Below are 27,716 nucleotides of genomic sequence, written 5' to 3'. Positions count from 1 at the left end.
ATATTTATTTTAATGCTAATATGCCATAGTTACTTGCATGTTTCCCTCCCTTTTGATATTAATTTTTATCACTTGAAAAGCGTGAGGGAAACATACATGGAGTATACTATTTCTGAAATGATAAAATGTAGCACATTAAAAAGCACACATAGCCACACTAATATTATATTATGAATTTCAGGAGACTTGGTTAGTTTCAACAGTGTTCTTTTTGTTTATATGAAATACTGTCGTGCATTTTTATCATAAATCAGAGAAGTTTGTAAAACTGAAAAATCTAGGTAAAACATTATGTAAGAGGGACATATATGCAAGTAAATACGGTGTTTGTATATATATATGTAATATTTCCGGGAACATATAAAAGTAATCGGCTTCCAGTCATCGCGGCTGAGTGAAGGCTTACAGATGAAGATAATAAAACATGAACTTTAAGAATTTCCAGTCTTTATTTCTGTGCATATAAATCATCTTCATAGATATTTATCCAGTCATAATGAAATCCAAGACATTTCTATGATTCAATCATAATACTGTTGCGTGCGTACGGGTTCGTTATGAAATGAATGCACAAGCCCGATGAAAAATGAACAAAAATTTATTATTATCACAACAAAAATGCTTAAATTTTCTCAAATTATCATGCAGTATTACAATATCTCACAGTAGTTATCTTTTAACTACTCAAATGTCCAATAGAACGTAATTCAAAACAGCTAAAGAACGCGAATTCCCTACAATCAACAAGAGCAGTTTTCTAAACAACAACAAACTAAGCAACTGCTACGAACTGAGATGTTTTCCTTCTTTTACAAGATTTTAAAATCACGCGCTAGAATTTTCCAGTACTTTCTCGAAATCAAAAAGAGATATTTATTTATTTAATGCACGCGCTCTCGTATTTTCAATTTTCCGGCTAGCTTTCTTTTAATATTCGTCACGCGCTGCACTGCGCGAGAAATAAAACCATTTAATTTATAATTGAACTAACATTAGCTTTTTAAATACCAAATTCGTAACACTGACCCCTTCCCAAGGACTGCACGTCCCGGGCAGTACAATCCCTGGACAGGAAGCCAAACTTACAACTGAGGCATAAATGCAACTGAGGTATAAACATTACATTACAATAAATGTAATAGATAACTTAAACAAATCAAATGCTATCAAGTACTAAATACAAAACAAATACTAAATGCAAATCAAATACTAAATACAAATCAAATCAAATACACATTTAAAAACAAAAAGGACCATGGTCTTATACTATCTACAATTATTTACATTACGTACTATGGCCATAGTAATGAGCTAACCTGTTGTAATGAACGACTTTAGGTTTAGAGTTTGAAGACTTATGGATCCGAACCACGACGTCATTCAGCCTGTTTAGGACTGTGTACAGACCCTCCCAATGTGACTGTAATTTCGGATAAAGTCCTTTCCGTCGAGTCGGATTCCACAACCACACTTTGTCTCCTTCGTGGAATTGATGTTCAGTAGCTCTTGTGTCGTATCGGGTCTTCATCTTCTCCGTCGCCAAGTTGACTTGCTCTCGTGCAAAGTTGTGCATCACTTCAAACCGGGCCTGGAGATCTTGAATATATTCCTCAGACGATGAAAGAGCATCCGGAGGGCGACCAAACAAGAGATCACAAGGCAGACGAAAGTCACGACCGAAGAGCATCTGTGATGGGGAATAGCCGGTAGTCTCGTGGACAGCACTGCGGTAAGCCAATAAAAACAGTGGTAATTTCTTGTCCCAATCCTGTTGGTTTCTGGAAACCACCAATGAGAGGTTATTAAGGATGGTTCGATTGAACCTCTCTACCATGCTGTCCGACTGGGGATGTAATGGCGTCGTTTGGGTTTTGTCGATGCAGAGTAGTTTACATAGTTCTTTGATTACTGCTGAGGCAGAATTCCTTCCCTGATCTGAATGTAACTGAAGAGGCACTCCGAACCTGGAAATCCAGTGCTGTATCATTACCTCAGCTACTGTGACAGCCTCATGATCAGGGATAGGATAAGCTTCAGGCCACTTGGTAAAGTAATCAATGACAACGAGTATGTATTTGTTGCCATCATCAGTTCGTGGCAGAGGTCCTAAAATGTCAAAAGCGATACGTTCAAAAGGCGTACCTACTTTGTAACGTTGCAGCTTGCCTCGGCTACATTTTCTCGATCCTTTTCTACCTGCACAGGCATCGCAAGATCGTCATCCTTTGCATTATTCCAGTTGTTCCACCCTGGAACAATATCGGCAGCTTTCTTGGCAAGGTCTTCTAGATAGGGCGTCGGCGTTTCCGTGTGATGATCCCTTACGATGACAGATAGTGATGTCATATTCTTGGAGTCTCTGTATCCACCTGGCTATTTGACCCTCAGGATTTTTGAAATTTAAAAGCCAGGCCAATGAGGCATGGTCCGTGCGGAGGAGGAATTTTCTCCCGTATAGATAATGATGGAAATGTTCTACAGCTTTGACTGTGGCGAGCAACTCTTTCCTTGTGACACAGTAATTCCTCTCCGGTTTAGACAGGCACTTGCTCCAGTAAGCTACTACACGTTCTTGGCTGTCTCTTTCTTGGGACAAAACACTTTCATTGCTCGCGTCGTTGTCGAGAATAAATGGTCTGTTGAGCTGAGGATACGTCAGGATTGGAGCAGATGTTAAAGCTTCCTTTAAGTTGTTAAATGCATCCTCGCATTCCTTTGTCCACAAGAATCTTTGCTTGCTCTCTGTCAGCTTGTGAAGTGGTCTTGCGATGGAAGAAAAGTTCTTCACGAATCTGCTATAGTAGGTGCAAAGCCCTAGGAAGCTTGTCAGCTGATGGACATTTTCGGGACGTTTCCAGGATTTAACGGCTGACACCTTTTCAGGATCTGTGCACACACCTTCTGCAGAGATGACATGTCCCACGTAAGTCACTTCCTTTCGGAACAATTTGCATTTAGCGGGACTCAGCTTCAGATTGGCCTCTTTCAGTTTCTGAAGCACCTTTCTAAGATTTTCTAGATGCTCTTTAAAACTCTTTCCGACGATGATGATATCGTCCAGGTATATCAGACAAGCTCCGTAGGAAAGACCTTTCAAAACAGTCTTCATAAGGCGTTCGAATGTTGGCGGCACATTACACAGTCCAAACGGCATCACCTTGAATTGCCAAAGTCCTTGACCCGTAGTAAATGCCGTCTTTTCTCGGTCTTCAGGGTGTATTTCTACCTGCCAATAACCACTCTTTAAATCAAGTGTTGAGAACCACTTGCTTCCAGAAAGAGTGTCTAGAATGTCATCAATTCTAGGAAGAGGGTAACTGTCTTTTTTCGTAACCTCATTCAACCGGCGATAGTCAATGCAAAATCTTGTTGAGCCGTCTTTCTTTCTGACTAGGACGATGGGAGATGCCTATGGACTTGCTGAAGGCTCGATGACATCGCCTTCTTCCATATCCTTTAAAAGTGTTCATACCTCTTCCTGTTTAGCAAACGGTAGACGTCTTGGATGTTGCTTGATCGGGGGATGATCACTGGTATCGATTCTATGTTGTGTCAAACTGGTTTGACCCACGTCGGAAGACGAGCGGGAGAAAACAACTTGAAGATCTTTAATGACACGATCGGCAGCATTCTTCTCTTCATCGTTTAATTGCACATTCTGAAGTAACTCTGATGTAATGCTTTCTGAAGAGACGGATTCTTGGATGTTACTCTTTCTTTCAACGGTGGTTACTGGAGTACATGCTGCAACCACTTCTCCTTTCTTAATAATTCTCACCTTCTCAGTTATATTGGCGACTCTCACCGGGATAACCGTTCTGGATAGGTCGACGAGTGTTGAGGCTACTAGTACTCCTTTTGGGCTATTACAGTTATTTGGATATTCTATGATGCCGTAGCGGAAATTTCTGTTTTCGGCTAATGATCCAGGAAAAAAAATTTCTGTTCTTGCCGGTATTGTGATATTGTCTTGTGCTATGATTTTATGGACAGATTTAACTTCTTCATCATTAACTCCAAATAACGCTATGTCCTCAGATGTAGAATGCAATTCGTTATTTTTAAAGTCCAAGGAAAAATTGTATTTCCTCAGAAAGTCCAATCCTAGTATGCAAGAATCAGTGATCTCTGCTACATATGCCGTGTGATGGTAAGCGCCACTTCCAAACGTGATGTTAACATTTACTTTTCCGTCGATGTCGATCTTCTCACCGGACACAGTCTGGAGGGTAATGCAGGGCGGCGTCCAGATAAGTTTGTTTCCTAGTTGTTGAGCCAAATCTTTTCAGATGATGGTAACGTTGGCTCCTGTATCTATCGTCATATTGCAGGGAACTCCATTAATATGTCCTATTATGAAAAGTCCATTACTGCCGCCTCTCACTGCAGAAATCTGAAACGCTTTAAACTGGGGCTTTTCATTATCTGGCAACCTCCGCTCCGCGAGATGGCCACTAATTAGTTTCCCTGCTGTTTGTTAGGAGCGGTTTTAACATCCGTACCCTGGGGTGTTTCGTCGTATGTGTCCTTCAACACTGCAGTTCCAGCACTTAACGGTCGGTTTCTTCTCACCAATATTCCATCTCAAGTCGTTCAGTTGTATAGTTAAATCGTCTAGACGAGCGGTGACTTGATCCCCTAGCTCCTGGACTTGAGCAGCTCTGACTGGGTGGCGGTCTCGACGAGTAGCTTTTTAAATACCAAATTCGTAACAATACATTATGATAAATTGCTATTTACATTAATTCGTAAAATGAAGATGCAGGCACTTTTGGACAGGGAAGCAAAGCGAGGAGATGATAGCAAGGTGGAAGCCAGGAAAAGAGTGGCACAGTTTATTACCAAGCGTTATTTATACAAAGTACATGCAGAGAGTACTCTAAGCAATGATTGGTTAATTTGAGGATGTTATATAATCATCGAAGATTCTTGAATTTGGGAGAAAAGAATGAATTTAGGGGAAGATCCTAAAATTGTGGGAAGTTAATTATAGGTTGCCTGTTCACGCTAGGTACTTAGTACTTAATCAAGATAATTTTGTTATTGAGGAAAGCCATCGTATTTTTTATATTTCCCATTCGCACACACACACACACATATATATATATAAATGACATGATATGAATGGTTTGGAACTTTGTGGGGGCATAAACGATGCATAGTGAAGAAGCTTCGCAAGGCAGATATGGCCCGATTCAAGATAATTTTGTTATTGAGGAAAGCAATTTGGGATTTGCAATATTTGGTTTACATGCTAACGGATGTCTTATGCGCCCTACATTTCTGTTAGCTCAGCACATATACAGTGAACAAAGAAGATAGTCGCAAATCGTCTCGCAGGAGGAAAGTTTAAGGGAAAGTGTCGCAGCAATTCAGAGGAAGAAGGGAGGGAGTCAAAAAGTTTCAGTTAGAGTTAAAAAAGTTTTGGTTTATAATTTAGTGATTGGGCAAGAGGTATCTACATTAAATGTTACGTAGGATCTCATTTTTAATTTGAATGACACAGTTTAGACTTATAGCACTATTTTTAAGATAGAGAGAGGAAGTCTCCAAATTAAATAAAAAATAAGAGGTTATAGCCAATTAAAATTAGAAGTTTGCTTTTATATTTTTTATCTTATATACTACATATTAGATAAAAAATACGTAAATCAGCTGTATAATTCAATTTAATAATAGTCTCTTAATTCTGGATTTTTAATTTGGGTATTACCTTTCTGTATTCTGAAAGTGGTAATAACTTTTCTGGACTGCTCCATTTTGTGATTAATCTTTGTCACATGGCTTGGTTAATGCTGATGACGTAGCTTAGTACAGTTTTGAATTGAATGTAATTTATGGTTTTAGAATCCAAAATTCATATTAAAAATTCTTCTGCTATCTGTACTAGCCTGTCTGAAAATCCTCCCCAACAAGTGGTGCTTGGAAGATTAAACTTCCACTTAATTTTCTCAATTGTTTTTGAAAACTTCATTATTTTTTCCCAATCAAGTTTGTTCAATGCATTATTCGTCTCAACAAATTTCATACCTTTGTCCGTACATATGATACTTACTCTACCCCTTCTTGCTTTGAATCTTCTGAGTGCTATTACAAAGCAATTTGCTGATAAAGATTTTGTCAATTCGAAGTGCATAGGATGATAAATGGCACAAGTAAAAATCGCAATTGATGCCTATTCATCAGGCAATACATACAGTAGGCCAGCCAAATTAATAAAAGTGTCCTCAAAAGCTTCAACATATTTTATATAGTTCTTTGGTAGTTATGCGAACTGGTTGAAAAATTGTTATGTGCAGAATTTCAGAATTTGGTGATTTCTACTAAAGTAGTTATGTAAGTACCCAATTCTTTAGGCAGTTATGCCCATAACAGTTCTTCAATTATATAAGCAAGATTGCCATTTTGATATGCATTCATTTTGTTTATGAGGTTATTGTTATTACAGTACAAAGTCCGAAATCTGGACTCGTCGGGTCTTTAGCGATTCGGGTGTTCATGCGATGCGTGCGTTGTTACATAAAACAATTCAAAATTGACGAATTGGACTGTACTAATTAATATTTTATTTTCAAACCTTAATCACATGCATGCCATCTTTGAAGCAATGAAAACAACAACAGCAAAAAAGAATTCCAACAATAACAACAGTAAAAAACTGAGCAAGCGTTTACAGGGTTCCTGTAATGAATATCTGTGCCATGCAAGGCACCAAGAAGAGAAAAAATGACATAATCTTTTAACTGTCAAGATATTTTGATGATTTGGGTACATAAATTGTGAATTTTTTTTTTATTTCAAAAATGAAATGTTTGCTTCGCAGTCAAAAAATTCAAAAAAATGCTGTGCACTTTGAACTTTAACCTCTATCCTTTGAAACTTTCAGTAAAATGCTGCCATCTGTTGAACTGAAGCCGAAATAAACTTCTCACAATATATATTCGAGTATAACAATATGATGGACTCAAAAAAAAAAAAATTAGCCCGAGTAATACTCGGGCTTGACATTTTGGAATACCAGTGCTGTGCCCGAGATTATTTCGGGCATGACAGTTAAAAGGTTAAAGCTAAACTCTCCTAATGACTGAACATACCCCTCCCCAGCATTGAAGGTTTACTTCTATAATTTCAATAATTTTAATATTCGTTTGTTCTACCTTCCATTTTGAACGCTGTTGTAATGTGTTTAAATAGTCCCTATGCCAACGATTCCATATCAATTGGACAAATATGGTAGTTCGTTTCCATCTTGAGAGTCTGTTCTCAGGTATATCAATTAATTTGGGTTCTACTATAGCATTCAGGGGTCTTCCAATGAGAAAATGGCCTGGTGTTAAGGCCTCTAAATCATTTACTTCGAAAGATAAGGGAGTAATAGGGCGAGAATTTAAAACAGACTCTATATGAGTTACTACAGTTAATAACTCCTTGAAAGTCAGCCTTGCGTTACCTATAATCTGCTTTAAGTGATATTTCACGGTTTTAATTCCAGATTCCCATAGCCCACCAAAATTAGGTGTCCGTGGGGGAATAAACTTCCAAACGATTCCTTCTTCACCCAAATAATCTGCTAATTTTTTTTGTCAGGATTTTAAATTAAATTGTTAATTCCATGCAGTTTGGCATTTGTGGCAACAAAACTTTTTGCGTTGTTTGAGAAAATGATTGAGCATTTTCCACGTCTAGCAATAAATCTCTTTAAGGTGGCAATAAATGCATCAGTGGTGAGGTCACTCACTAGTTCGAGGTGCACTGAATTTTGTTATAAGGTAAATGAAAAGAGCTAAATATACCTTATGAAGAGTTCCTTACCTCTGTCCCTTGTACCTAATAAAAAATGAGCTGCAAAAATCGGTGCCGACATGGTTAAAGGGTGAGCTCAGACTTACGCATTCTGCAGGTAATGACCCCATAATTTGTTCGATAGTGACTGGTTTATTTTTTCTATAAATTATACATTCATGGGTAATCTTTTTAGTTAAATTCCTATCTCGTAATGGCCAAAATTTCTGTCTCATAAAACACAATAATGCTTGCAAACCTATGTGCAAATATTTCCGATGATAATGCTCAGCAATCAGTTTAATTAGTTTGCATTTAACAAGCAAAATTATTTGATGTTTTTGTGAAAACATTACATTAGCCTCTTGTAATCGGCCTTCTACTCTCATTACATTATTTGCATCCATAAAAGGGTTCAAAGAAAGTAAATGACTTTTATTATTAATGAGTTTACCTTGTTCAAGGGAGTTGTAATCTAAATAAAAGTTACATTTTTGAACTTCTCCTACTAAAAAGGATTCTGCCTCATTTAAACTCCTTTGAACTTACCCCTCCTGTTCTTTTCTGTGCTTCTTTCTGTTTTGCACACCTTCCAAATGAACCTGAAAATATAACTACTAATACATAATAATTTAAAGTAATTATTAATGATATTTAGGACATAATCCAGTGGAGTAGCGAGCATAACTGGTGCCGGGGCAAAAAACCTTTTTGGCATCCCCTTCCCCTGGGAAAAACAGTGAAAATCTTGTTTGGAGACCATTTGGCGCCCCTCAGCAAGCGGCGCCCGGGTCATCATACACCCCCTTGCCCCCCTCGCTACGCCACTGACATAATCAATAAATTTTGAAGGCAAAGTGTATAAACAAGCAATGTCATTTCTTTTTCTCGGTTTATTAGAAAATGTCTCTGTTTTTCTAATTGTTCAAAGTCAATGTTCTTGCTATGTATGACAACTTCCCTCAAGAATGGAGGACCTTTCCACCAGAGATCAGCATTATGCAACTTGTCAAAATTCAGTCCTCGGGAAATAAGGTCTGCTGGGTTCTCATCTGAACGCATTACTGGCATCTCTGTGTTAGCTATTGGATCTTCAACACTCAGTTAGCAACAAAAGCTTTTAGTACATGTGGAGGATTCTGAAGCCACGCTAACACTGTGGTTGAGTCACACCACAGACATATTTTACTGATGTCCAATTTCAATAAAGGCACCACATTTGAAACAAGCTGTGATAGTAGTACAGCTGCACAGAGTTCCAGTCATGGTACTATCAACGATTTTAGTGGAGCTACTCTGGACTTGCTGCAAAGCAAATGTGAAGATAAATTATTGTCACTTCTACAGCGTAAATAGATGGCTGCTCCATATGCATGTTCTGATGCATCTGAAAATCCATGAATTTGTATCTCATAAAAACTGTCTTGTAAAACATATCTGCTCACTTTTTTAAATTGTTGATAAATTGCATGGAATCGATAAAAAGTTGCCACTCCTTAATTATCTTCTTGGTTAGAGGGTCATTCCAATCAAACTTCAATAACCAAAGTTTTTGGATGAGGATTTTTGCTTTTGCTATCCCTGCACCAAGCAGTCCTAATGGATCATAAATGCGAGCAATGTCAGACAACACTGTTCTCTTTGTGTAAGTAGCTGGTTTCTTGAGCATTGATTTGTACGAAAAACAATCTACCTTTGGATTCCATAATAATCTTAAAGTTTTGATGCTCTGATCGTCATCGAAATTACTGAAAGAACATTATTCTTGTCCATCCAGAAACTGCAAAAGATCAGGGTGATTAGCACACCAAATGTACATACGCATTCCTCCGCGTGATAATAGGCTAATCAATTGCGACTGTAATTCTTTAGCCTTTTGTGGGCTCCTGTGAGTAGGTCATTGACATAAAAATCCTTTTTTACTATTTGCGCTGCTAACGAAAAATTGTTTCTCTCGCCCTCTGCTAATTGGTTAAGTGTGCGTGTTGCCAGATATGGCGCGTTGGAAGTACTGTAAGTTATAGTCTTCAGTCTGTAGACTTTAACTGTTTCTTCTTCACTACTCTTCCATAAGATGCGTAATAAATCTCTTTAATGTTCCTTAATCAAAATCTGCCAATACATTTTTAAAATGTCTGCTGTGAAGGTAATTTTATGCATTTGAAATCTGAAAATAATATCAAATCTTGAACTAACCCTCCATTCAGTAGAATATCGTTTAACAAAATTTCAGTAGTTGTAGGAGCAGTGGCATCAAACACTACCCTAAGTTTACTGCTAGGTTTATCGGGCCTTGAAAACTCCATGATGAGAAAGATAATATGATAAACTAGAGCTATCCCCTTCATTCTTCGGAATGACCTAATTTATTATATTCCTTAATGAAATCTTCATATAAGGGTTTCATTGCAGGTTTGCGAGTGAAGCGTTTAAGTAAAGAATTCAGTCTTTTACTAGCGTTTTCTCTCGATTCACCTAAAAGGCTAAGCCCTTCCTCCTTAATTGGCATTTCCACTACATATCTGCCATCATCTTGCCTCGTGTGTGTACGAAGACTGTTCACAAAATTCCTCTTCTTGACTCTTCACTTTTTTTGCTTCATTAATACCTTCAAACTTCCAAACCCTCATATTGTCAGATAAATAATCCACAGTTTCAACAACCCCACAATAATTATCAACATTGCCTTGCTGCGGCATGCATACTCACCCGCTAATGATGCATCCAAAATCTGACTGATGGAGAATCAGGTCTTGCATATTTATTCTATTTGTTCCTAGTAAATCAAAAAATACTTTGTTAGGTTTGTTAGGTTCTCAAAAAGGGATGAAAAGGGTAATTTAGAAACAATTTACAAAGCAAGACTAGTAGCGACCGGATTTGATCAAAAAAAAGGAATTGATTATGAAGATGGATTTAGCCCAGTAATGAGACTTGCAACCTTTAGAACATTACTATCGATTGCAGTTTACAAAACTACAAAATAAGATTTTTTGTTGTAAAAACTGAATATTTAAATGGGTACTTGGATAAACCAATTTACATGGAACAACCACCTGGCTATATCAGATCCGAACAAAGTATATCTTGTAAACAAAAGTATATATGGATTACCACAATCAGGAAAATGCTGGTATGATGAATTATGTAAAGTTCTTAAAGAAAAGAATTTAACTAGACTAAAGTCAGATCCGTGTGTTTATATTTATAAAGATAAGATCAAATATTTTATCATAGCAGTATATGTGGATGACTTAATGGTGATTGGAAATTCAAATTCTGAGATAAATTACGTCATCTCTCAACTATCTAAATCGTTCACATTACGAGAAGTCACTCAAACACAAAAATTTTTAGGAATAGACATCCGGCAAGAATCTGGAAATCTTATACTCAGTCAAGAAAACTATAACTAAAATCTTAAAAAACTTTAAAATGGATGAATGTAAACCTATCAAGACTCCAGGAATATTGGGTGAAAATCTTGATGACATAGCATCTTCACCACCTGTGTCGAAGACAAAATATCAAGAAGCATTAGGTTCATTGATGTACTTAGCAACAGGCACAAGGTCAGACTTAGCTTTTGCAGTAAGTAATTTGTCAAGATATAATCAAGATCCCAGAGAGAAACACTGGAAAGCTGTAAAGAGGATATTTAGATATACAGTCAAAAGTCGTTAATCCGGACTCGTCGGGACTTCGGCGATTCCGGATTATCGATTTTTCCGGATTATAGATCATCAGTTTAAATCTGGTAAAATGGCATGCAGAAATTATAAAATTAAAAATATGAAACCGTAATTTACGAAATAAAGAACAATTATGATCTAAAGGGTATCAAAATTTACAAAAAAAAAAAAAAAAAAAAAAAAAAAAAGCTTAATATTTATTTGTTTACTTTATTAAACATTTCTTTCAATGTAAGTTGTTTAAGTTGCTTCGTTTTTTATGTTATAATACATTCTCTTTAATTCTATAAACAGACATAATTTCTTGTTCAGTTACAAAGTTCCGCTGTTCAAGTCCTATAATTGCTGTGTCGAGAATACCGACTAATTTGTCAATCGAAATTTTTTCGTTTTCAATAACCTCTGTTACTTTCTTCGCTATCGGAAGCGAGACGAGGCATTTGATTTAAATCATATCAAAGACCAGATGAAATACTACATTGAGTAAGCAATTATAAGCCAAATAAAATAAAAACATCTGCCCTTAAGATAAGGATAGTGCTGACAGATCAACTTCCAATTCAATGCACGCTGCCGCGGCGTTAAAGATAAACAAAGTTTAGATAAACAAACGTTAAAGTTTAGATAAACAAACGTTAAAGTTTAGATAAACAAAGGATATGGCCTTTATCCATTTTTTGCAGCAATACCACTTTTTGTTTAATGGACTCCGAAAGATACTTTCGCTTTGTATATCCTTTACATATTAGTAAATATATATCGGAAATTCTATTTGACATAATCGAAAGTTCAAGCTTACTTTTATAAAATTGCTCTAACAGTCTGCAAAAAATAATAATCCGGATCCAATTCGAAGATTAAGGAACAACGCAATCTGCAACATTAACTGAAATAGATAATTGGATAATTTTAGCTTAGCTTATCCCATCCGTTATACAATAAACGCGCATTCGTAAACATATTTTGCGCACAAGCAAATTCGCAGCGGTAAAGGTTTTACGCGCATGCGTCAAAGGGACGCATGCGCAGAAAATTTGTAGCTTCGAGGTCCGGATTATAGATCATTCCGGATTATGGGTGTCCGAATTAACGACTTTTGACTGTATTAAAGGAACACAAAATACTTGTTTAGTGTATACTTCAGACAATGGGAAATTAAATGCTACATCAGATGCAAGTTGGTGTACCACTGAAGATGGAAAATCATTTGGAGGTTATTTCATTAAATTAGGCAAAAATTTCATAAATTGGAAGTGCAACAAACAAAGAATAGTTGCTCTATCTACAATGGAAGCTGAACTTTTAGCATTCTGCGAATGTGCATGTGAAGTTAAATGGTACATCTTTTTACTTGAAGAATTGTGTCAAGATGATCTAATTGACAAACCAATAGGAATTAAAACAGACTGTCAAGCATTAATAGATTGGATTAAAAAACCAAAACAAAGTAGCAGTTCAAGGCACATTAAAAGAAAATATTTCTTCGTTAAGGATGAATATGAAATGAATCAAATCATTCCTCAGTTTGTGTGTTCACAAAATCAAGAAGCAGATATTTTAACAAAGTATCTACCTAGGGTGAAATTAAAAGATGAACTATTAAAGTATGGACATGACTGACTGATTAAAATTATATCTTTAAATACAAATAAGGGGGGAATTGATAGTATTTGTTTATAAAGCATAATTTTAAGTTTTAATATTTTGGCAACATTGATATTAAATTGTAAAAAGAATGAGTTAAAAATGTATCTGGAAAGAGAGAGTTTTTCATTATTATGGTTTGGTAGAATGTGGTAAGATTTCTTATGTCTGATTTTCTTTAATAAAGTTTTCTTTTTGTATATTGCCATTATGTATTTTTGTTAGAAGTGGATGATTCTTTTGAGAATGTTATATATATGCCAATCTTAAATAACCAACAATTGTCAACATAAAAGTTTACCATACTCCTTTATTATTCAATTACTAACATAAAAAAAAAAATTGTTTAGGCATTGCTATATGAGTCATTACTCAAGTTGTCATGTTTTGATAAATATGCGGTGATGAAAGGAAAGTATAATAAATAATGATTCACCAGGATGGCATCAGATCAACGATTTATCTATGTGGAATGTTTCAGTTTGAGATGTGTGCCAAGCACATACTCAGCAATAGAGCCAAATTACTGATGGCACAGATTTATGCTAAAATGATTTTTTTTTTTTTTTTTTTCAATAACAAGATATTTTATTTAGTGTTGAAGTGAAATTAAGAATCAGGACTCTCCAGATGTTTTATTATGCATGAAGGGGGGGGGGAATCATGCGCATGCGTAAAGCCTATGAGAAAAACTTTGTTGGTCGTTTTTGAGGTCAGGATTGTAGATCATTCCGGGTAATGGACGTCTGGATTTCGTAATTTGTACTGTATTTAGTTGATGTTACTCATTTTGTTTATTTAAGCTCCAAGTATTTTTATAGAAAAATCGTGATTCTTTTCATATTAAATTCAAATTTAAGATATGCAGTTGTAGAAAATTGCCTGTAGTGGAAGAAATTGCAGCCAGATTTCTGCAGAAATACAGTATTTTGCTGAAAAATGATTACAGGGAACGATTTCTTTGAATTTACTTTTGAAGGTGTAACAGCTGTATGTTAGAATACAAGAAAATTCAAGAACCACAGCTAGATTTTCCAAGAGCCACAAGTGAATATTTACATCATTTTAAAAGTAGTGAAACAGGTCTCAAATGGGAAGAAACGTTTGATAGCTTTGTAAAAAGAAATTAAATAAATTAATCACTTTCTTTTCGACATTGAGTAGTTTTTGCATATACCATATTTTATGCATAAATTTTATTTGAGCAAGAGCCGAATCACTTGCTGATGAGAGCTGCGCTATGGCCACCCCTGTTTATAGCTATGGAATTTCCACTAGGGCAAAAGTAACGGAAACTTGCTTAGAATCAAATTTAAGGACTGCTTTAGGAAATTAAGTATTTATCTGAAAAAATAGGTACAATAATATATGCATGTGTAACAGATAATTTTTTTGCAGTAGTAAGTAATCATTTCCTTCCTTCTATAAAAAATCACCAAGTTACATCAAGGCAGCTGAATTAATACCTGAATACATGAAGTTTAAGATAAATATTAAACTTTAAATGATCTTCTTTAAATGTAGTGTTTTATTTATTTATTTTTTAGATTGGAGTACTTTAGTGGTTGGTAAAGTTTCATCATGGATCAATTTAGATTCCCCTGTATTAGCTGTAAGGAGAAATTCCGAGAAGGTAATTTAATATGAATCATTACTCATGTTTGAAAATAAACAATTATTATTTTTGTGCTGCATTAAATATCTTTGTGGTAAATCTGATAAGGAAATACTTGAAAATAATAACAATAAAAATCCCTCAAATATTTGTAATTTTTAAGTCCTTCACTTTATTTATTTATTTTTTAAAACTTGTTATAGGCTTTGGAGCAAGAATTGAATTATGCTGCACATTTATGTCTTCCAGCGGTCTTAGTTTCTCCTAGAAGTTCAAACTGCATTAATATGGCAAGATTCATGTATAACAAAATTCTTGGCTCAGGAGGACATCAAGTAATTATTACATTATTGTTTAATAGTTGTAATGCATTGCTTTGCAAGCTTTGTAATTGTGTACGACTGATTTTATTGTTATTGCACTGTATCACATAAAAACAAGTAATAGCATATCATTTTGAATTTATTTTTTAAGCATAACAGATATTTTTTGTTTTAACATGTATGCTATAGCAAATTTAAGTGTGGAATTTATTTTAACAAGCAGCTTGCATGTACATATAATTCATGTTATATTGTAAGAAATCAAAGTTATCCCTCCCATGTACTGTTGTAATGCATCGTTTAACACATTGATATAATACAGGCCTTAGCAATATGATCCGGGGGTCACTGAGAGATCCATTTCATAATTTCAAGTGACCCACTTGAGTTAAAAAATAAAGTATAATATGTAAAAATAAATTATAAAGCATAAATATGGAACAAGCACTTAAAAGGTACATAAAAAATAAATAATACAAATAACATTTTTGTTTGATTGCTGAGTTGCAGTAACAGACATACATTTTTATTAAAAATAATTGTAACATAATTTCAAGGCAACAGGCATCCATATTCCATAATTCAAAAAAAAACTGGCTTTGCCATTTTGTGTCTGCATTTGGCTCAACTTAAAAATATGTACTGAAAATTACTACTAACTGAAAGCCACACTTAACTAAATTGACGTCACAAGTTTAGTATTGGGGAAGCCATTGATATTAAAGAGGAAAATAAAATTCATTCAGTTATGTTTTTTTAATAATAATTATAATTTTTATTTTTGTGTTTAAAATTTAAGACTTACTGTAATTATTTTCTCAATAAATTTATCTTATTATTCACCAAGAAAGACTATTCTAAAATGAAAATAACATTGACCTGAAATGTCTTCTTAATACACATATTTTGGTTTATTTTTAACTCACAGCCAGAAAAGTTTGCCGATGCCTGATCTAATACATCGGAGAACCCATGTTTTGCTCTGTTTGAAGTTTTGCAAATTTTTCAATATTTTTCAGTCTTAAATAATATTTTTTCTGTGTAATATATTTTAAGATACAGTTAAATAATGCTGTAATGTTTTTAAAAATTAATCTTTTTATAAAATCTTGAGATTTGTTTACTGTTAATTTTCTTAGTGGTTGCAATAATTGGCAAAATCAATCTTTCATACTGAACTGGGAAAGTTCAGTGAATTCAGATATAGTGATCAGCAAAAGCTAATGTGTTAGTGACACGATTTGGCTCATGTTTGAATTTCAGATTTGGACGTATTTGTGACTGTTATTATCTTTATGGAGTGAGGATACTGAAATCCAAATCTATTGATTGGATAATCTTAAAAAGTGAAAAGAGGGAAAAAGAAAAAGGCCTATGAGATCCTTGGATTTAAAACTGACAAAACTGGGATTTCAAATTTTCTGTAGTCAGCATGACTTACATTCAGAGGATAGACACTAAATAGGACTGTCAGGATAAAAGCAATTTTGATAATGATAAAAATGAGTATGAGGATTAGTACACATTTGTCCCCTGCACATAGTCATCACAGTCATATTGATCGACACTGTACAGAATCAACACTACACTAACATATATCAGACATTGGCACAGTGTACATGAGGTATATAATTAGCAATAAAACTTAATCAAAAAGGAATTTGATTAAATTATTTTTTAGAATACTTGCATAGGATTGATACCAGTTCTTGAGCTGGCAGAAGAAGCTGTTGATCCAGTGTTACTTTCGCATCAGAATCAAGATGGAGCTTAGGCTGCTGCCACTGCATGTTCTGCCTTAGTTAAATAATTCATATCACTTCCTATATCCAATTTAGAACTCACGTTTATCATTTTGGCATGCCTTTTCTTTAGATAATAACTTTGTTGTGATATTTGTTGTGACCTGCGGTAGGTCACTTTTAGAGCTGCAGTTGTGTCATCTCTTAGCTGTTGTTGGAACTAGAAGGGGAATAAAACATTGCTGGCTCTGTATGTTGTTTCCTGTTAAAGGTAATGTGATATACCATAATTTAGTGCCTTTGCCCAATCTGTGGGTCTTAGAATTAAGTCAATACTTAAGCAGCTAAATCAAAAGTATATTTGCTGTCTGTCATCATATATAATATTTGCTGTGAATAATGCTACTATATACTTCTATCTCCCAGAGCACAAGTGCAATATTTGAGAATTCACCTGTGGAAGACGTGAGCCAATTGCATTGATTATGGTCAGATTATAATTTATCAACAATTTAGATTGATTTTGTTTCTGTGAAATTAAGTAACAGAAATTTAAAACGTCAGAAAATATTTATTGAAGTTAACTTTTAGGATTATGAAAAAATAATGCATTATAACTGTGCTCATCTCATGGCAGGGTGGTTCAAAACTATATGTCAAAAATATAAAGGCAGGTAGAGGGGACCTAATAAGCAGATTTCATATAGGAATACGTGTGGGGTAATGCTGCATTGAGCCAGTAGACAGCTCTGAAAAGTGCGGCATGTAAAAGAGCTGCACTAGCTATATTCTTCATTTCTTGCAGAAATCTCGAGCAGCATGCATAGTTACACCAATGTGAAGCTTGCAGACATGCATTTTATGTATGGGGCTGCACAAGGAAATGGATTAGATGCTCAAAGAATGTATAGGGAGGTCTTACCTGAACTTTTGGTCAATGTTCCTCCAGCTGTTCGCAGACAAATGTGGTTCCATCAGGATGGAGCCTCGGCTAGCCAGAACGTCAGAATCACCTGGAAGCTGTCTACAGCCAGCATTGTATAGGACGAAGTGGACCAGTTCCCTGCCCCCCCCCAGTTCAGTGATTTAACCTGCTCGGATTTCTTCTTTTGGGATCATGTACACCGATCCATCAGAGTTCGTACAGTTCTTAAGAGTCTTTAAAAGTCCTTAAGTTTTTGGAATCGATTTTTGGTCATTAATAGTCCTTAATTTTGGCCAAAATCGGCAGAAGGTCCTTGATTTTAATGATTTGAAATTTCTGTCTGTTTTACGACTGCCATTTTGAGTGTGAATTAACATTTTGGAGGAATATTTTTGGCGATTCGCTGACAAATATAGTTATCTTTTGAATGGGTTCATGGGTTATACAGTCAAAAGTCTTTAATCCGGACTCGTCGGGACTTCGGCGATTCCGGATTATCGATTTCTCCGGATTATAGATCATCAGTTTAAATCTGGTAAGATGGCATGCAGAAATTATAAAATTAAAAATATGAAACCGTAATTTATAAAATAATGAGCAATTATGATCTAAAGGGTATCAAAATTTACCAAAAAACAAGCCTAATATTTATTTGTTTACTTTATTAAACATTTCTTTCAATGCGCGGATGCGTAAAGCATACCTTACGCATAGGCGAAATTAGAAAATTGCAACCAGAAAACTATTTGATTTGTATTCGTGATATTTATAATGACGAGGAATTTGATTTAAATCATATCAAAGACGGAGTACATCGAAATTAAATACTACATTTAGTAAGGAATTATAAGCCGAATAAAATAAAAACATCTGCCCTGAAGATAACGATAGTGTTGACAAATCAACTTCCAGTTCATTGCGCACCGCGACGTCCCCCCCCCCCCCCAGCGCAGAGCAGCGTGAAATTGATAAACAGATTTCGGAACGGTTAGATAAACAAAGAATATGCCTTTATCCATTTTTTGTAGCAATTTGTTTTTTGTTTGATGGACATCGAAACATACTTTCGTTTTGTAGATCCTTTGGAAGTTCCAGCATCGGAAATTCTATTTGACATAATCGAAAGTTCAAGCTTACTTTCAGAAAATTGCTCTTACAGTCTGCAAAAACTAATAAGCCGGATCCAATTCGAAGATTAAGGAACAACGCAATCATCAACATAACTGAAATAGATAATTAGATAATTTTAGCTTATACCGTCCGTTATATATTAAACGCGCACGCAAAAACGTATTCTGCACTTGCGCAGACACATATGCGCAGTCGAAAATGTCTTGCGCGGACGAGTAAAACGCCTGTGCGCATGCGTCAATGCGGCGCATGCGCAGAAAGATTTTAGCTTTGAGGTCCGGATTATGGGTGTCCGAATTAACGACTTTTGACTGTAATTTGTTCCTATTTCTAATATGTGTAAATGGTGGATACTGGAGTTTCTGAGCAAGAAGTGAAACATAAGCATTTTGAAATTATTTCATTTTTTCTAATGAAGAGCTCTTAAACATTTTTTCTCTTTTTGGGGATGTGAATTCTTTTATGAAACGGTTTTAAATGTGACGATTTATAAACATTTTGGCGAATTAAGATTAGAAAATAATAATAAAAAAAAAAAAAAAAAAAATATTGAAAATTTTTATTTTTTGATCAATTCGCCAGATAAAAAATTTTTATTTCCGAGATCTGGGAATTTTTTGACAATTTTTTTTAGATCATGGTAACATTCATAAATTTCATTTAAATAATGGTAATATTTTGGAATTATATTTAAGACATAACATTAAAATAGAGCATTTTTTCCTCACTGTCACATTATATAGTTCCATTTTGGCCACTTATTATATAATATTTTGAATGTGAAAAATAAGCAAGGTATAATGCTATTAAGCACCATTTGCGAAATATTTCTTAGCAAAAGCAAAATAGCTATCTAATTAATTAAAAATGTATTTTTAGTAAGAGTTTTCCCCATGTAATTGTCTCAGAATATGCATCAGTTTTCTTCAGAGCTTAAACTGCGCCCGAGCCCACGGGAGCCCTGCTCCGGTATTTCTTAGTTTTCAGATAAATCATGATTCTACCCGGTGCCCTAGTTAAGAAAGCTGTGACACTTCTTTTATGTACCCGAGCAAAATTTCAGTAGAAATTACACTTCTTAAGTTTTATTTTTAGTAATACAATTATATTAAAAATCGCTATCTTTGCATATTTTGTTAGGTTTTAACTTATAACTAAAACTATTTAATTACTTTAAGCATTAATTATTGAATTATTTGAATAATCTTTTAATTATTAATGATTTTATTAGTCATTTTGGTACTATTCGGTTTTGAAGGCCGTAAAAAATTGCCAAGCTATTGTTAATGCCAGTGCTGCCAAAAATAATTGCGGCAACCCTAACGCAAGAAAGGAAGTATAATAGTAAATAACTATCTAAGATTGATGTTTTAATTTAGATGAAAGGTTAATTTCGTATAATACTTTTATATTATTATAATTTATATATAAAAGGCTAAATATGACCGAATGGAAGCATAAGAGTAAATAACTATTCGGATCATTATTATAATTTAGTATATAAAAATTGCTAAACATAACTGAATGGATGCCTGCATTGCTATTTCGCTAATGAGTTATCACTAAAGCATAATGTCATCTCGTTGGTTGTTCAAACATAATTTTCTATAATGAATGATGCCTTTTCTTTGAAAACATTCTCTGGAAAGTGCAGAATCACCCACTTATTTGTTTGCCGCTTTTTACAAGGGTAAAAACAAATTGGATTTTTGTCAATTTTCTTTTACTTCTTAAGTGACGATAGGTCGATGTGTACATAGATAAAGTCAAGGGTGTGCGCAGTGTAATTTTTGTGCAATTCTGGGATTTTTTTTTTTAAAGTGAAAAATAAGTCGATGTGTACATGGATACCGAGTATGTGCAATTCTTAAAAACGTGTCAAGCAGTGGGTGATTCTGCACTTTACCCAAAATTCTATCGCAGACTTTTCGTCATGGGCAATTCCCAAATTGTTAAATCCATAGGATATCAAAAAAGGATTTAAAAATTAAACTAATATTTCAATGGCATCTTAAGAAATATATAACTATATAAACTTACGCAATCTGAAATCAGCGCATACGCTGGATTTGGCACGCTGTTAAATGGGCGCGTTTACTAGATTTGGCGCTTTTGCACAAACGTTTTCGCTGCAATTTTTTTATGGCTCTCAAAACGGAATAGTACTGTTCATTTTTATTTATTTTTGTTCCTCTATCCTGATGGTGTTTGTTCCACAGGGCTCTGGGCACATATGATTTTAGAAATTAAGCTCTGGTATCCCCATGGTATCCCCAAATTTGGCAACTTGTCAACATTTTGGCGATCATCAACATCAGTTTCTATAGAAAATTTTTAATTCCGAAATCTGAAAAATTTTCGAGGATTTTTTTTTAAACATTGTAACATTGATAAATTTCATTAAAATAATGGTAATATATTGAAATTATATTTAAAAAATAACATTAAAATAAACCATTTTTATGTTTCGCTGTTATATTATAAAGTTTTATTTTGGCAACTTATTATACAACATTTTAAATCTGAAAAATAAACAAGGTATAATGCTATAAAGCACATTTTACAAAACAGCTCTTAGCAAAAGCAAAATTAGCTATGTAATTAATTAAAAAGTCTTCTTTTTAATTTTTCATAGTAAGTGTTTTCCCATGCAGTTGTCTCGGAATATTTAAAACTCTCATAATATGCATCAGTTTTTCTCTATAAAATTAATTTTCCACTTTTTCTCTTTCCCCCCCTTTTTTTTAATATTTCTGGGTTTTTTCTGTTACAGAATTGGTAGGGTAATTTTTCTTTAGGATTTTAGACATTGCAGCTTGGAAAGTTTAGAAAGATATGAAGGCAAGATTTATAGACCCTCAATTCTAGAAGATCCAAAAAAATGTGACAAAATTAAAAATATCCCCATGATATCAAGACGTAATTTCTTACTTTTGGGAGAATGTCTGGAAGAACACACACACACACACACACACACACACACACACACACAAAAAAAAAAAAAAAAAAAAAAAAAAAAAATAGTTGAATGTTTTACTTCTGGTAACTAGAATCTTTTTCTTAACAGTTTTATCTTCCCTTTATTTTCTCTACTTTTCACAAGACACAAGCATGGAAAATATCAAAAATACTTATAATCTTATCATATGGACAAGCATTATAGAAAGGAATTTTTTTATTAATAAAGAAATTGAAAACTGACAATTTAAAAGATTCATCTAATATGTCTTAATGCATCATACACAGGGCTGGCGCTAGGCATTTTCCCACCTGATCCAGTCTCTGTAATCTTAAATGCTGCTGCCTGGTGCCATTCTAAATTCTGCTTCCAATGCCTGTTCTGAATTCTAAAAGTTTTGTCCTTTGTAGATTTTGTTGCTCGGTGTGTAATTAATTAAATAAATTAACACTAAATTTTAAAAATTATGCCATAGCAGCTCTGTAACTGGACCTTATCATATATATTTTATATTTCTTCTGAATGTTCATATTACTAAAGAAATAAAATTAGCAGCTTTTTCTATACATTCTAAATGCATTTAGTTTATTTAGAATAACATAAATCTTTAATTAAATCCAAAAATTCTAAAATGAAAAGGAAACGTGGAAGAAAGAAACTGAATACATAAAGAGAAAGAAAATTATTCTTTAAAGATGTGTACAGTTATTATTATGTAAATTACCCAGTTGTTTACACTTTCTGTCTTTACTATAGTAATTTCCCATTTTTGTCGCGAACGGGCGCATGGCTGCATGGGCGTTTTCGTGGTTTTCCCCATGTGTAAAGTGTATACGAGACAGTTTCCCTTAAAAAGTCCTCCACGAAGGCATCCATCTCTTTAGGCAGATAGCCCTAATGTGCTTTGCCATAATTAAATAAACCAAACCAAACCAAACCAAACCAATTTTGTTTTCTCACCAGAATGCAAATCACTTAGACAGTTTTTAAACTCAGGTTTCTGGTGTATAAGACAAGAGTGTGTCTGACCTTCACTTGGTCCCTGCATTAGTTCCTGCCAGCTCTGATAATTTGTAATTATTTATCTTTGCATTACCGCAGCCGACATTTGAGTTATGACGATAGAGTTACTGAGCCAGCTTAAAATGAAACTAAATTGTAGTCTTTGACCACTAGTCGATATTTTTAGTTTGAATTTGACTCTTCTTGTTTAATTACATCACCACAAGCTGTAATTGATTTTTTTTAGCATAAAAACATGCCTCTATGTTCTAAGTTCTTTTTAAATAAGAAGCTTATTTAAACCTTTGTATGACTTTGTAGTTACTTTCAGACATGGTGATAATTTGGTTCACGTTTGCCGGGGGGGGGGGTTATTTAACTTTTACCAGATCAAATAAACCCTCATAGGTATATTGTGGAGAGGCTGACAGGTTAGGAGATAAAACACGCAGAAACTAGTGAGGACATTCTTTTGCCTATTGAGACAAATTTCTAATTGTTAGAAAAAATGCTTAAAGAGAAGGAAATCGATGTAAATTAGCCAAAATGTCTGGGAAGGCTTCATATTAAAAAGACGCATAAATACACTCATTTCCAAAAGTTAAGCATGGAGAGGAAAATGCTAATTTCCGGAAGCCAATCAGAATTGAAGAGGATGCAATTCACTGCAGAGGTAGATGGAAGTATGCAAATATGTTAGGTAACCGCCAATCGTGCTTTCATGTCAAGAAATATGCAAAAAAGGCAGTCTTCTAAAAAGCCAGCTTTATGAAGGATTACAGAAGTTGATTGTAAGTGCTGATAGAAGGTATTAAAAACTTTCGTACAATTTGTTTTCAAGGCATATGTGTTTCTATGACTTCCAGAAGACAAATGGAAGATTCTGAGCTCTGGTGTGCTATGGGGTGCATTGAAGCAGGACAGTCGATCACAGATTTTGCTCTTTTCTTCGGTGTTCATCATTCTGTAATTTCACGTTTATGGAAACAATTCCAAACCACACAGACAGTTGTTCGAAGGCCCGTAGGTGGTCAACCAAAGGATAAAACCCCTGAGGAAGATCGATATATTGCTATTGTAGCCAAGCAGAATCGCAGAGCGACCTCCACACGTGTGACACCTATGGTTACAGCATTCATTGGTAAGGCGATATCTGCAGCTACTGTATGCCAAAGATTACATATGAGTGGACTGTACGCCCGGGTACGAGTTTGTGTTCTTCTATTCTCGGTAACATGTCAATTGGAATGTGTCTGACTGGGGCAATGTCATGTTTACTGATGCGTCAAGATTTGCTCTGGAGCCAGATGACAAGCATATAAGGATATGGCGTGAACAACAAATACGCAATCAGTCCCAAAACATCACTGAACATCACGCATTCCGAGGCGGAAGCATTATGGTGTGGGCAGGGATTTCATTAGGATACCGCACCGACCTGCACATCTTTAAACGCAGTTCTTTGACAGCTGTCTGGTATTGAGATTAAGTCCTGGAACCCATTGTGAGATTGTACACCGTAGCAGTTAGCCGTACTTTTGTTTTAATGGAAGATAATGCATGTCCCCATAGAACTGACATTGTCGATGACTACCTGAAGAGTGAAGGGATTGCACATATGGCGTGGCCAGCATTTTCGCCCGATCTTAATCTCATTGAAAATCTTTGGGATGCTCTCGGCCGTGTTGTATTTTCACATTTCTCATCTCCAGCCACTCTTATTGAGCTGGAAACTGCTCTACAAGAAGAATGGCGATAGCTTAATTCTGCGGTGGTTGACAACCTTATTAAAAGCAGGGTCATTGTATACAGATGAGGGGATCACATACCCTATTAATGTCCTTTTTTTTCATTTTATGCTGTTTATTTTCACTTTATACATAATTCTGTTTAAGTTTCCAGTATGTCATTATCTGATAAAAAAAAATAAATATTGTTTTCATTTGTGTATATAATTATTGATTTTGTTTTATGCATAAATATATATGCTACTTTCCTACCGAATTTTGTGTCAATCAAAGCAGTATTTGTTGATTTTTTCATGTTTTATATCTTCATGCTTATACAAAATATGATAAATGTTTTGTAGCTTTTGAATTATCCTAATATTGTTTTAGAATCAATGTCATAAATTGCAGGTATTTTAAACTGAAATTTTATTAGATTGTAGTTTTAATAGGGCTTTTTTAACAAATATTGTTAAAAAAATAAATAAAATTTAATAGTGGCCATGTAAATCCATAATGACTAAGGTTATCTAAGATCTAATTTAATTACTTATAACTAGCTGCTTACCCTTAAAAATTATCTCTGCATATTAAAGCGAGTTATTGCCTTTCATTAACCTTTACCATGGTCACAAGATAAAACACAAAAATGTAAAAATTCATGTAAAACTTATTCTTCGCATCTAGTGAGACTTAAAACAGTGACTTTAAACTTAAACTCTGGTGCTTTAGTGGATTATTAGAAACTAAGTATATTATCTGAGTCACAACCCCTGGAACTCTCAAGACACTAACTGTGTTGGACCGAGCCCTGCTAACTTTAAGAACTTGCTAACCGTGCCTACATCTGGCCTTTCAGATTTGTTCTGATCAGTAGGTCTCTCTCTAGGCAGTGGTGACAACAGCCAGTCTTTTGTTATGAATCATGCTGATTATGATTTTCTTCTCATTTTAACCTATGCCACTTGACATAAAAATCTGTTTACTATTTACTAAACCTCTAGACTAAGTGAGTATGTGACAAAAAGAGACATTGAAACAAAAAAAAAAAAAAAAAAAAAGCTGTTATTAGTAAAACGTAAATAAAATGTCACTTATCTTATTTCAAATATGTTCAATTATTATAAGTGTAAAATATTTAATGTTACTTGATAAATTTCATAAAGTTTATTTTATTCACTAAGCACCTATTGTAAACTGTTAATAATTTTTTTCATTTGTCTTTACTTGTTTTCTCAGTTTCCTGTGATTCATACTGTGTCGTATATTAGTGCTTTAATGTTGCATTATTGAACACACATACCTATACGAAATCTGCTTATTCAGATCCCCTCTGCCTGCCTTTACATTTTTGATATATAGTTTTGAACCATACTGTATAAAGTGCAATAGGACATTAGCTTTGAAATTGTAACTTGAAGTTTATAGCACATTGTATTCAATCTCCTTTTCATTTCTTGGCAACTGTTTTAAATTTCCTTTCGATTTCCTTGTTGTAATGAAAAAAAAAAAAAGAAAAAAGGAAAAAAAAAAAAAAATTTGTTTTTTGCAATATTGATGTGTGAAAGTGCCCCAAAGTACCACTGAATTAGAGATACATGATTAGTAGTGAGTTGCTGCTCTTTCAATCTTTATAATGGCTACCACTCAATGAGGCATAGATTCAAGTTTTTAGTAATTTTCCCAGAGATATATGTGCTAGACATCTTCTATAATTTCCAATGAATTTGTTAATAGTAGATGATGTTCTTGCTTATCTTTTTCCAGAATATCCCCAAACTGCTCAATAGGATTTAAGTCTGAACATCTTAGTGGTCATTTTAGCAGATAGAATTCAGTAGAATGCTCCTCAACTCGAGTGGTAGTATGAAGGAATGTAAATTATCTTCGAGGAGGTCTACATACTTAAATGTGGTCAATGTGCCTTCATACAAGTATCAGAGATTCCAAAAATTGACATCACTGAGCTGCCATGGCTTTTGACAGAGTTTCAACCTGGCATGCTGGAGCTATAAGGCTGGTGCTATTCTTAGTCTAACATTAGCCTTTTGCACTTGGACTTGAGAATTAAAATTGAACTTTACTCCATATTACTCACTTCGAATTGTCATGGTGTTCACTGATCCGTACAGGATACTGGGTATTGCCTGAGCTAAGGTTTTGTATCACCAGCTATATGGCACCAGTATGGCTGGATGTTCAAACACTGCAGCCATTTAAGGCTACTTTCCCTTGCAGCTTGCTTGATTATTCTTTTCCCACTATCTATATGATCTTTCTATACTCTTGACATACAGAATATTAAATTTACAATTTTTTCTTGCATTTCATTTAAACTTATTTCCTCAAATTTCATTAGAGATATCTCATTCAATTAATTCAATTCTCTCTTTGCGACAAGGCAAATATACATAAAAACTCAAAATATCTATATTAAAAATTGAAAGACATGCAATTCGGCCAGCGGACAAGAAGGCAGATTTTTCGATCCACAAAACTGAAATTAAAAAACTGAAATTAAATTTTTTTTTTGTTCTTACTCAGCAAAAAGACACTGAAACTGACTTAATTTGTTGTGAACACTATGCTGAGTCAATATATGGGATTATTGAATAGTGTAAATGATAATTCCAGAATGGATTAAGCATATTTTAACATGCAATAATAAAAGAAAACGTTACTTTGTTGTTGCGAAGCTTAGTTTCTCTAGATTAGTGACAAAGCCACTGTTCTGTTAAGTTTTAAATGTAAACAAATATGGCTGCTATGGTAAAAAAGTTAGGCTTAGAGCCGCACTTAAACAGCTTTTAAATTGTAGATAATTCTGCAACTATAACAGGCTAGTTAACTAAAGGCATAAAGATCTTAACCTGAAGCTAATTCAATAATTTTTTAAAGCAAAAAATACACAATTTACAATCATATAAGAATAAAGACACTGAGCTCACTGATCCGAGTAACAAAGTAAATATATATGTAAATATATTTATACACTTTTGGTGCAGCTGATAGCAATAAAAAAGGGAGGTGCACATCTTCATGTTATAGCTGTCCCACATACAAAATTTCAATGTTCTGAGGCTATCCGTTTTTGAGTTACGCGAGATATGTACATAAGTACATGCATACAGACGCCATGAAAAAAATTGCTGCTGAATCCACTTTAAATGAGTT

The 27,716-nt window shown here is 34.4% G+C and overlaps 1 protein-coding gene across 2 annotated transcripts in view; it reads left to right on the top strand.

Annotated features, from left to right (window-relative positions):
* csul (protein arginine N-methyltransferase 5) overlaps positions 1–27,716 on the top strand; it is a 128,784-nt gene that overhangs the window by 40,315 nt on the left and 60,753 nt on the right. For both annotated transcript variants that reach the window (XM_085813494.1, XM_085813495.1), the window contains 2 exons: positions 14,666–14,751; positions 14,937–15,068. In XM_085813494.1, the coding sequence (XP_085669620.1) occupies positions 14,666–14,751; positions 14,937–15,068 (218 nt within the window). The remainder of the gene's footprint in view (positions 1–14,665; positions 14,752–14,936; positions 15,069–27,716) is intronic.

This window comes from Stegodyphus dumicola, chromosome 3, assembly GCF_044657685.1.
Source record: "Stegodyphus dumicola isolate Sdum_Otavi_A_Nest chromosome 3, ASM4465768v1".
In the NCBI taxonomy this organism is placed as follows: Eukaryota; Metazoa; Arthropoda; class Arachnida; order Araneae; family Eresidae; genus Stegodyphus; species Stegodyphus dumicola.
This window is presented reverse-complemented; position numbering and strand designations above follow the sequence as displayed.